The 12,531-nt window shown below is 37.4% G+C and overlaps 1 protein-coding gene across 4 annotated transcripts in view; it reads right to left on the reverse strand.

Moving 5' to 3' along the window:
- Positions 1-6,056: 6,056 nt before the first annotated feature.
- The window catches only part of SEC24B (SEC24 homolog B, COPII component), an 81,999-nt gene continuing 75,524 nt past the window's right edge, over positions 6,057-12,531 (reverse strand). Inside the window, exons 20-24 of one of the 4 annotated variants that reach the window (XM_055434792.2) lie at positions 12,003-12,140; positions 10,950-11,054; positions 9,886-9,978; positions 7,492-7,595; positions 6,057-7,255 (exon numbers count right to left, since the gene is read on the reverse strand). In XM_055434792.2, the coding sequence (XP_055290767.2) occupies positions 7,141-7,255; positions 7,492-7,595; positions 9,886-9,978; positions 10,950-11,054; positions 12,003-12,140 (555 nt within the window). In that variant the 3' untranslated portion in view covers positions 6,057-7,140. The remainder of the gene's footprint in view (positions 7,256-7,491; positions 7,596-9,885; positions 9,979-10,949; positions 11,055-12,002; positions 12,141-12,531) is intronic. The other 3 variants (XM_055434790.2, XM_055434794.2, XM_055434793.2) reach the window with 3 other exon arrangements.

The raw sequence follows: 12,531 nt of genomic DNA on the forward strand, positions 1-12,531 counted from the left end.
ACGCTGAATGAAGATGTGAACATCCACTTTATGTTTTAACTTCTAATGAAGGCAGCACCCAAATTTCATCCATTGACTTTCATACAATCTGTCTTTGCAGACATTATTCACTTACGTCCTCAAACTACCATTTGAGAACTCAGTTCTTCACAGATAAGTTGACCAATAATAATATTGGATTATCTATTGATGGGAGCGCTTGCCAGCCACTGGCAAAGGCGTTAGCTTCAGTCAAGGTAGAAGGAAAGTTTATTTCCACAGAAAGTTTTGCATTTATGTCACCTGGTCTTGTAAAATCCTCTGAACGGAGAAACTTCAGCACATCCTCTACAGATGCTAGCAGCACTGGCTTGCAGGGCAGACTGGCAGATCCTTGAGACTAGATCCCCTCAAGTATGTCACTTGGAGGCCTCCACACTGATTGAATTCTAGCAGTGACCTGAGAAGAAAATTCCTCTTCCCTACTCTGCCTCCAGGCCCAAGGCTTTGGCTTTCATTTTTAGCAATTAGAGTCACAAAGGACTTTGTGCCCAATAAGAATACATATTATTTTCAAACTCATATGGAAGATTCACAATGTAATGATGACTATAATTGAGGCCTCAGAGGAGATCTCAAAAATTTTTTTTAACTTGCAAACATATAAGCTCTGTTTATGAAATTAGAAATTAACAAAAGGATAAAGCATCATTACCACTGGAATTTGAATAACAAACATAAATATTCATAGATTAAGTGGAAAATAAGAAGTTGAGAGCTATTTTTAAACTATACAGCAATGAAAGCACTTGACATTAAAATCTTCAATTTCAGGAAAATGTAGTCTCAAATGCATTTATTAGAAAACAGGAAAGTCTGAAAGTAAGCTTACAATCTAAGAAGCTATAAAAACAGCAGCAAAAATAAACCTAGAGGATATAGTGGGAAGAAAATGATAAAGGTAAAATCAGAAAACGAATCAAACTTCCTGTCTGTTCTAAAGCAACCTCTTTCAGAAATAGTGAGTCAATAAAACCAAAAGTTGTTTCTTTTTTTAAAGGCACCAAGACTGACAAACCTGAAACAAGAATGATTAAGAGAAAGAAGGAATACATAAGCACAACAGAAAGGATATAAAAACTAGCCCCCAAATAATTGCTTGTATCAATCAAGTTAAAACTATAAAAACTAAACTTGGCTCATCAAAGAGAACCTGAAGAGATCAACGGTCATAGATTATAACAGTGGTTAATAATATACCTGGAAAAATGCCCCAAACCCAGAGATTACTGAGCAAGTTCAACCAAAAGTTCCAGAATAAATAATACCTATCTTACATATCTAGACTTCAGCTGACTTCTTTACAAATTGTTCCAAAACCTCAAAACAGATGGGAAGCTATCCAATTCAATTAACAAAAGGAAATGGCAACCCACTCCAGTGTTCTTGCCGGGAGAATCCCAGGGATGGGGGAGCCTGGTGGGCTTCCGTCTATGGGGTCGCACAGAGTCGGACACGACTGAAGTGACTTAGCAGCAGTAGCAGCAGCATAATGCTGATATCAAAATTAAACAAGTACACACTGTAAAAGCAAGTCACGGACCAATCTTCTAAAGTAAATAAAAGATCCTAAATGAAGTGTTAGCAAATGGAAGCCAGTAGTGTAATAAAAGAATGATCAAGTAAAAATTCACCCAAGCTGCCAAGGTCAATTCCCAAATTTCACGTTCTCTTAATCTAAACACGCCCCATTTAAACCAGGCTTGGGGGCTATTTGTTCAAAAATCGTTTACTGTGTCCACCCTTCCCCCTCTTCAGCCTCCTATGGTAGGCTGGCTAGATGTCACCTTTTGGGGTCAGATCACATCACCCCTCTGTTCAATGCCCTTTGAAGGCTTTACGCTTTGATCTTTCTTGCTTAAACATCGAGTTCTTTCATCTTTCTGTTTCCCTGTTATTCTTAACTCTAAAAATTACTTATCAGTTTCTGATAATAGGAGACAGTCTAGAGGTACCTTTCATTCTAGTAAAATTACTCAGGTTTCGATAGGAAGCACATACTAACAGGCCTTTCCTACTGTTACTATGCAAATCATAAAAACATTAAGTCCCAAAGGAGCAGAATTTGAAATTGAAATACAGAAAAAATTTCCATTAAAATTTCCAAACTGGTACTTTCTATACTGGTACCAGCTTTCCAAAGTGGTACAATGTTTCACAGCTTTTCCAAGGGTCATTCTGAAATTCCTCCATTGTAAGAAAGGTTAATATGTGAGTTGGGAGTACTAAAAAGACTAAATAATACCCTGACTTAAAGTAAATTTCTACGTAATAAAGAACTGAGAGAAACATAATGATTATTATTTATTTCTAAAGAGAACATGAGTTAATATTATAAAGTCATTGCCTACTAACTTTAAAAGAACCTAGTAATTATTTTGCACTTACCTTAATTCTATTTACAAATTAAATTCGTACATTATGTACCAGCTACATCATCAATAAAGTTTACAAGCAAGGCAGAAGTGCAGGTTACACATATTTCTGTTTTAACAATGACAGTATAATCATTTTATGTCTACCCAAAACGCATTTTAAAATCTAGTTTTAGAATATTAGTGTAAACCTAAGCATATGCATCACTACACACTAATCCAATAATCAACAAATTAGTTGGTTAATAAGCTAAAGTAATACGTACCTGAAAAGCAAAAACAGCTGTAAAAACCATGAACATCTCTGAGCAGTGATGATGCAGTCATAAAAATCTGGCCCGTCACTGACTATAGGGTAGTTTCTGTCAATTGTCTGACAGGCCATTGACCCAAAAGCTGGAAACTCTCACACCCACTCACTCCCCGTCCTTGGATCCTGCTTGCCTCCCCTACTGCCAGAAGCTGCTCCAAGGATCTAGCCTTGAAATAGAAGTGTGGTCTTGAGGACTGGATGCGTGACTACGGCCACCCAAGACAAGCCATGTAAGTTCCTTTGTTTATGAAACCTGCCACCCACCCATCTGGAGCGGCTACTTCTTCCTTAGGCCTCTCCTTGTCCTCTGAATGTGTCAGGGAGAGCTTCTTCTACCCAAGAAGCTTCTGAGGAGGTTGCAACCCAGAATCTGTATACGTGCACTTTGGGGAGTTTTTGCAAAATGACAAACTTGCACAGGAACCAGGTTTCTTAGGAGTAATCTCTAATAAAAACTGATTTTCACTCGACTACAAACTTAGCAATCTTCAGTAAACTCATTTGGTGGGTTGTTGGTAAGCAATGCTTTTCGGCCCCAAAATCGAAATGAAAATCAACAAAACTTGCCTTGTTAACTAATGGGAACTAAAGAAAGGGCTTTCATTTTTGGCTCAACTCAAGATGCATGAGAAGGCAATGGGCTAAGAGCCTCTGTGTCCCCTAATCACGGCTCACTTCTCTGCCTCTTGGAGGTATCCTAAGAAGGCAGAGGAGGAGGAGGCCCAGTTTTCTGTTTGACACAGATCCCATCTCTGAATTTAGAGATAAAAGATGAGTGATTCATGAAGTATCTATCATTTTTATTTTTCAGGAGGTCTTTGATTCATGTGCCGAAGATTAAGCGTTTTGTTTTTAAACTGTCTTCAGTATAGAGACTCCACCTAAATAATACCTGCAGTGCTGCTTTCAGTCTCTTTAATTTTCATCTTTTTTAGCCTTTAGAAGTATTTTCAGTGTCTTCAAAAGTTACTTTGAACAGAGGAGTCATGGTTTTCTTAACACTTTGCTATTAATAATATATGCATTTCATAGCCTCACAGGTTGGCTACAACAGATTCTTATCTATAAACAGCTTTCAAACAGTTTTTAGCACACAAATATACATTAATATATAAATAAAAAATAGAATTCTTTTTCCATCAATGCACTCGATTTGTGCTAGGATATATTCCTTAAGAGTAATGTGTCAACTATAAAATTGTATGTTCCTATTAAACAATGATTCGAATAGCAGATTAGCAGATTTTCCCATCACCTGGGATACCCCTAAACTGTTAACTTTAATGACAGTTTCAATTTGTTGAAAAGGGGCTCAGAGAACTCCTGGTGAGCGTGCCCCTTTCTCTCATCACTCCCCACCTCAGAAAACAAATGGCCAGAGACTTGTCCCATAGGAGGGAGTGAGGATGATAGATAATCTGTCTACAGCCCGTTAGGATCAACCTCCTCACACCTATGTTCCCATTGATGTCAATCTCCATTCTCTAACTGAAGTCTGGCTGCCTTTACAGGCCAAGGCTTTTCAAGGTGGCTCTTTTTTATCTCAAATGCCAGGTGGGCATCTCTCCGCATTTGTAGACATCTAGATTAAACTTCCCCAAATCTCAATTTCAAGCATCCCATATCCTGACCGCCACTTCCTGTCTTTCCAGTTCATTCCCTCTGGTCTCCACACTCTGAAAGCTCTCTGACCTCAACAGGACCTTCACACTACTAAGCCCTTCTCTATCTACTGCCACTACTAAGCTCTTGTCTATCACTCGGTTTGCATCCCTTCCATTTGAATGACAGAGTAGCTTCCTGTACTTCCTGTACATCCACAGTTCCCCTGCTCTTCTGTTCTAACTTAAATCCAACTTTCCACCAAGCAGTAAATGTGGCTAGAAGGAAGAGGCATGCTAACTGGTTGAAGTTCATGCTGCCTGACAACCCTACTACAAGTCACTGGTCAATCGATCTCTTGCTCTTCCTAGGCAACTATTTCTTGGGATTCTAACACTCTTTACCCTTTCTCAACTGATGACTGCAAGTGCTTCTTTAATAGGGAAAAGCACAGTGACCAAAGGCTAACTTCCACATTTACCTACCATAAAGATTCACCCAGCTGGATGCCTCTCCTTCCAGAAAGCCACATGGCTCTCTTCAATGGTCACCTTTTCAGAAGGGTCTCCTTCAGTTCAGCTCAGTTCAGTTCAGTCACTCAGTTGTGCCCGACTCTCTGAGACCCCATGAATCACAGCACGCCAGGCCTCCCTGTCCATCACCAACTCCCGGAGTTCACTCAAACTCATGTCCATCGAGTTGGTGATGCCATCCAGCCATCTCATTCTCTGTCGTCCCCGTCTCCTCCCACCCCCAATCCCTCCCAGCATCAGAATCTTTTCCAGTGAGTCAACTCATCACATGAGGTGGCCAAAGTATTGGAGTTTCAGCTTTAGCATCAATCCTTCCAATGAACACCCAGGATTGAGCTCCTTTAGAATGGACTGGTTGGATCTCCTTGCGGTACAAGGGACTCTCAAGAGTCTTCTCCAGCACCACAGTTCAAAAGCATCGATTCTTCGGCGATCAGCTTTCTTCACAGCCCAACTCTCACATCCAGCTACTGTCAAACCCAGCATTCTCGATACTTTTTATGCCTTATTTTTCCCCATTGCATTTCCCAGACCTGACATGCAAACGTGCTGTCTTTTCCCCAGTCCTCCACACACTCACTCTGGAGTGTAAGCACTGTGAAATCAGGATTTTCTATGTTTTGAACCTAGACCAATATCTATCAAGTATTAAGTACTAATAAATACCTATTAAATGAGGAACAAACTATCCAAAGACAAAAATGTTTAGAAACATGATACTTCGTATTGTATAATTACAGTATATAGCTGCCTTGGAACATTGCAGCTTCTAATTCAGTAAGATTCTCTCCTGCTGGAGGTGGCAGGGCACAGGGACACATACAGCGCTAGGGGTGGGCTGGGCTCAGAGTAGGTGGTGGGTGGGTAGAACATTTGACTTCTACTATCAGCTCTGTCACTAATGAGTAATGTCATTTAGGGTGAGTCATTTAACCTCTCATTTCCAGCAGGGAATTTGAGAGAGTCCTTTTATTTTTATCCAAAGAAAAGAGATCCAACAAGCGCAAAACCACTCATCACACGTATCAAGAGCCTTTTTCCCTTCCAAAGTTCATCAGTAGGACTTTTATAATGTTTATAATAAAATTTTATTCTACAACCTAATGGGTCATTACCAGTTTTTACAGTAAATATATGTCAGTAAATGAGATTTTTTAAAATCAGAATAAGATAGCTCTCAAAGTTCCAAATGGTAATCTTAAAAGTCAATTAAATAGGATAGTCATGTTATTATGAATGTGCAAAGAAAAAGAATGCCTAATTTAACCAAGAAAGACAAATTAAGGTTATGATTAGTTAATAGTCATATATATTTTGAAAGTAGGGTTTGTTTTCTGAATACAAACAGAGTAAGTACTTGGAATGTCCACAAATTAATAAAAACATGTTCACATATATTACTAGTTGAATACAGTATCACTGCATTTCCTAGAGCAGTAAATCCAATACATTCTAGATGTAAGAATACCACCGATTCTCCCCAACCATAAACACACAAAACACCAAGCCATATTGTCAAGCAAAATATTTTTAATTAGTAGGCTGATCATAAATAAATCCACATAAAAGATTTAACAGAATTACAAAGAGTTTTGTGTTTCTTTTGTGGACTCAATTCATAATATGCATTAGTCAACCTCATTCTCTAACTGCGACAAAAAGAGTTGTCATCCAACAATGCAGCACAGTTTAAGCAATTCATATTCTGTAGTTACATTTTTACATTTTCTTTACAAATGTAACATTTATGTACATTATATATATATATTTTTCTATAGTTCATGTACTGAAACTCTATTGTTTTTACAGGGAAAATATTGAATTCATTTAATGAATATGAATCATTCCTTGTTAAAAAGTAATTCATATAAACAAATAACACGGAACCACTGCCTTTTGGCATCTCCTGTCAGAGTTCAGGTCCAGAAGTGTTATATTAATTATAAGAAAAAGAATTTATCTAATTTTTCATTGACATATCATCCCACATAGCTACGGAAGTTTGCCAGCTTGCAATGAACAGAGAACTGTACTGCTGCACTCTGGAAATGTGTGGAAACCAATTCAAAATATACTTGGTGAAACAGCATCATCAGCACGAAATTTAGGGTGAAGAAAATCTGTCAAGTTCCTTCTTCCTCTTTACCTTTTGCCAAAGCCTCAGACAAGGTACTATGCTACGCACTGCCTTCATTTCAAATTTCCTACGTGCTTCTCTGACAGATTATGCTTTATCTAGTTTATAGATCTCTTTCTTCTTATTCAGTTTTATTTCACTTCACTTACAAATCTGCTGCTGAACATGAAGCAAAAATTCATAGTAAGAGAAGGCGGCTTCTGTCCGGTCTTCAATCAAATGTTGAAAAAACTCTGTTTTGGCAGGACTCTCATCTCTGAAAAAGAAAAAGGAATATTTATCTAAAAATGCATATTATTAAAAGGAATATTTATACATTAGAAAAAATATGTGGGGACTTTTACGAAAAAGGATAGGGAATGTTAGTCAAGTAACAGCCTTCTACCACTACAATGTATTCTGATATTATTATCTAAAATTTGATTTGAAGACAATTTCACATGGGTTGGACAGGATAAGACAATTTCATAATTAAGTTACAGAAGTACTTACTTTACCACGTGAAGAACTGGGCTTAATGGTCTGCTGTCTCTAAGCCAAGTTATAAAGGATCTGGCTCTCTCTGATGAAAGTGTGTCTAGCTCTGGAAGATGTGTCTGGCAAAAAATGCAATTAGGAAGTCATTTTCTTTCTCACAGACTTAGGCAGTATTAGAACTCAATCATAATCACCACTACTACCAAACGCCAGCACTCAATTCCAGCCCCAACCAAACACAAGACATTTATTACATTGTTGATAAATCTGTTTTTCTGACTAACAGGACATATTTAATGATAAGTATGCCACTGATATTTTACCTGAATATTATAGTTTTTCCAGACAAGTCAATAAAACATACACAATTAGTATGTTACTCATATTGTGTTATATATTTTGTTTCTTCCAACGGAAATATTCAGATCAGGGGGCTATCATTAAGCTCCAATTTCACTTATAAACAATTATACATTATTCTAATAACAGACATTCTTACAGAATTTTATGTTTCCTTTGTTCTTAATATTTAAGGGCAAGAAATTTTAAAAGAATAGTGTGAATGTTTAAATATATTTAAAAACCATATGCAAGACTATTTTTTAAAAGACCTAACAGAGAATGAGATGGCTGGATGGCATCACCAACTCGATGGACATGAGTTTGAGTGAACTCCGGGAGTTGGTGATGGACAGGGAGGCTTGACGTGCTGTGATTCATGGGGTCGCAAAGAGTCGGGCACGACTGAGCGACTGAACTGAACTGAAAGAATCTATTCTTTTATATATATGTGTGTGTATATGTATATCTGAGGGCTTCCCTGGTGGCTCAGATGGTAAAGAATCCATCTGCAATGAAGAAAAAGTATATTCTTCTATGTGTGCAATGAGTTTTTTCCAAAGTACATAGTATACAAAAATTTAAGCAGAAAAGTTTGGGTTAGTTATATTTAAATTTATATCAATATTAAAAAGTACAAGAAAAACGTATTTTTATGTACATTCTTTCATATATTTTCTAAATATATATAATATAGCCACTATTATATATAGAAACACATTTTTGAAAATACAAATGGATATTATGCATGTTGTTTTTTCAGATTGGATTCTTTTTAATAGATTCATAGATTTTACTTGGGCTTCCCTGGTAGCTCAGTGATAAAGAATCCACCAGCAATGTAAGAGCCACAGGAGATGCGGGTTCAGTTCCTAGGTCGGGAAGATCCCCCTGGAAAAGGGCATGGCAATGCACTCCTGTATCCTTGCCTGGAGAATCCCATGGACAGAGGAGCTGGGGCTACAGTCCAAAGGTCTTAAAGAGTTGGACAGGACTGAAGTGACTTCGCATACAAGCACGACATCCTCATAAGTATGTGTACATATGAACACTTCCATGAGCATATCTACAGGATACATTCTTAGGAGTAAATAGTTTACTGTGTCACATGCTGTGCAATTTTAATTTCAACAGATATTGTCAAATGGTCCTCCTAAAGACTATAAATGTATACAGTTCAATCAAGACATTATTGCCTATTATCAAATTAAAAAAATTTTTTACCAGGGGGCAAAATCTGAAAAATGAAAGAAATACTATGCTGTTATTAATAGTTTATTTTGTCTTCTTATTTATAAATGAAGCTGAACACTGATTCATATGGTCACTACTATATTTTCCACCTATGAATTACCTGTTCAAATCATTTTCTCATTTTTCTTCTTTGTTGAGTCTTAGAAATAAACTCTATATGTTTATTATCAGCAAAATAATTTAAATTAGAGAAGTTAAAGTTGTTGGAAAATAGTTTGGAGTTGCTCAAAAAGTTTACCATATGACCCAGCAATTCCACTTCTAGTTACATATCCAAGAGAACTTGAAAACATGCTCACACAAACATTTGTACACAAATTGTTCATGGAAGCACTTATTACAATAGCACCAGAGTAGAGATAACCTAAATGTCCAAGAAGAGATGACTGGATAAACAAAATGTGATATAGTCATACAATGGATTATTATTTAGTCATAAAAAAGGATGAAGTACTGATACACATTAAACATGGATGTTGAAATCATGGTGAGAAGAAGACAAACTCAAAAGGCCTCATATTGTGTGATTCCATATATATGAATTGTCCAGAACAGACAAACCCACCCAGATAGAAAGTAGGTTAGTCGTGGCCCAAGGAAAACAGAAAGGAGAATTGGGAGATACAGGTTTCTTTCTGAGGTGATCTAAATGCTCTGAAATTATATACTGGAAATGGTTGTAAACACCGTGAATATACTAAAAACAAATGCATTGTACATTATAAAATGGTGACTCTTATGTGCATTATATCGCAAAAAAAAAAAAAATTAAACAAGTAAGTACACAAAAAGTTAAAGCTATATAAATCCACTGACCATTTTCTGTGGTATTGATGCAAAATCAGGATACCCAAGCACATCCTCTATAAAGTTATTGTCACAGCTCTTTCCAATCCAAATGTAAAAAATCTAAAAACAAAACAAATCACAGTTAAACTCCCTAAATGGAAACCCATTACAGCTAATTTTCTCAAAATCATCAAGCATAAAAGAGGAAAAGTACACTAGCTCAAATCAAGTAGCAACAAACAAGAAAGTAAACAAGGAAACCTGTAACTTGCATGTTTGGAATCTGCATTCAGGAATCCAGAGCGGCTCATATCTTTTCTGCTTAAATTTCAAGCTTCTCATAAAATATATTTTACCATTTTCCTTACTTTTCCCCCAGTGCTTCAACCAAGATATGTGACTTACTACATTTCCCACCCACTATTTCCATTATTTCAATCACTGTCTCTGTACTTTAACTAAAGTCCCCTGCCCCCTACCACTGCCCCACCCCATACGTGGCTATTGGAATTCTTTTCCTGCTCACAAGGTTTCATTCATGAAGCCACCCTGCCTATTCTGACACTCTTCACCATCACCCTGTCCAATGACATCTCCTGAAATCCTAAATATTAATGGCATTTCAGACAACAGATCAAGTTGAACGAGAAAAATTCTTGAGGTCCCTTAAAATTTTATGATTCTAGACAAAAAATTCCTTGAAGTAAGGAATTTATCTCTTTCAGTTCAGTTCAGTCGCTCAGTCGTGCCCGACTGTTTGCGACCCTATGAATCACAGCACGCCAGACCTCCCTGTCCATCACCAACTCCTGGAGTTCACTCAAACTCACGTCCATCGAGTCGGTGATGCCATCCAGCCATCTCATTCTCTGCCGTCCCCTTTTCCTCCTGCCCCCAATCCCTCCCAGCATCAGAGTCTTTTCCAGTACTTCTCTTAAATAAATTGATCTCCTGTGCCATTTCCAATTTATTGCCCCTGAGTTTCCCAATCCACCTCTCATTGCCGATCTGTGGTAACAGAGCTGGATCCTGTAAGTGTTTCTCCTTTTGCCAGATGCAAGTGTTAAACTTTGTCACTGAAGGGTACTTACAGAGCCACAGTCCATAAGGAAAGCACCTTCTCTTGTCAGTTTCTCTGCAGACAATTTTTGAAGAGGTGGTTGAGGTACAACCCTGTCATTAACGTGTATTGCACCCTGAAAATACAAAAAGATAGAATGTGAATGACCTTCCATTACTAGTATCCCAGGCTGGAAGCTAATGGCCACTAGCTCTGATACTGAAAAATGATACTTGATAATTTTATAATACGTAAAAACTACAGTTGACCTTTGAACAACATGAGTTTGAACTGCGTGGGTCCACCTACATGCAGTTTTTCTCAATATACTACAGAACTACATGCTCTGCAGTTGGATGAATCCGTGGACACCGAATAGAGGATACAGAGGACTGACTATGAAGTTACACGTGGCCTTTCAATTGCACAGGGGTTGGTGCTCATAACCCCCACGGTGCTCAAGGGTGAACTATATTGATAATATATACCACCTTGGCGGTAGAATCAAGACTCTCAAATGTATTTAAATTAAAAGATGCTCAAAGGAATTCAAATTTAAAAGATAAAAACTTGACTAGGTAAAAAGATCTGCCCATTTCCTTCCCTTCTGGGGTCAAGATATATTAAAAGTACGACAACGACATCTGCTACAAAGGACTTTTTGATTCCAAAGAGTAGAAAAAAAAAGACATTACATATTTGCATATTAAAAATACTGTTGGATACCAGATTAGTTTTACAATAATATAGTCAAAATTGCACTCTGATCACATCAGAAACTGTCAGTATCTTCAAAATACAAATGGAAATGCCCTTCTATAATGCAGCTTTGTAGTAAATGTAACCAAATCCACAAAGTGAATCACTTCCCACATGAAACTATTTTTGAAAAATGCCATAACCATGATACTATCTAACAGTCGTGTTGTCCAATCAAATCCATAGTTAACGTCTGTATTTAATGTATTATTGTCACAGGGGAAAAACAGTTGGAAGAAATTGTTTACATTACCATCTTAGATGCAGAATCAAGACACCCAAATTAAATGAAAAAATTTCAAACACAATGAAAAAAAAATCATACCTCATCTGTCAATCTGTCTATCCTGTACAGGTTGGGATGAATCATTTTCATTAGATGAACAAGTGGCTGACACTTTATCTGACACATGGCATATACACGATCATCCAGGCGTGTGCTTGTGCCGGTTCTAAATGCTTTCTACATAGAGAAACAATACACATTTTTCAGTAAAACATAAATATGGTGGACAAACATTAAAACAGATAGATACCATCAGCCATGGGGAAAGCACAGCCTTCACACCAGATAGGCCTGGATTCCGTTTTCAGCTCTGACAATTTAATTGGTAGATATGTGAGCAAGTTACTTAGTTTCTCAAAGGTATACTGACATCATAAGAAAAAAGGGGAAAATAATACCTCTAGGCAGCTGTAAGGATTAAATACGATGATGTGCACATAACACGCATTATGGCACCTGAGACTTGGGAAGATGCTCACTGAACAGTAGGCCCTTTCCTTAGTCTCTTTCCAGGAGCACATACCAAGACTGTGCTATACGCACACCATTATTCAAGCTGCTCCCACAT

The sequence above is a fragment of the Moschus berezovskii genome, chromosome 5 (genome assembly GCF_049115385.1).
Source record: "Moschus berezovskii isolate FMDL1 chromosome 5, NW_MosBer_1.0, whole genome shotgun sequence".
NCBI classification, from domain to species: domain Eukaryota; kingdom Metazoa; phylum Chordata; class Mammalia; order Artiodactyla; family Moschidae; genus Moschus; species Moschus berezovskii.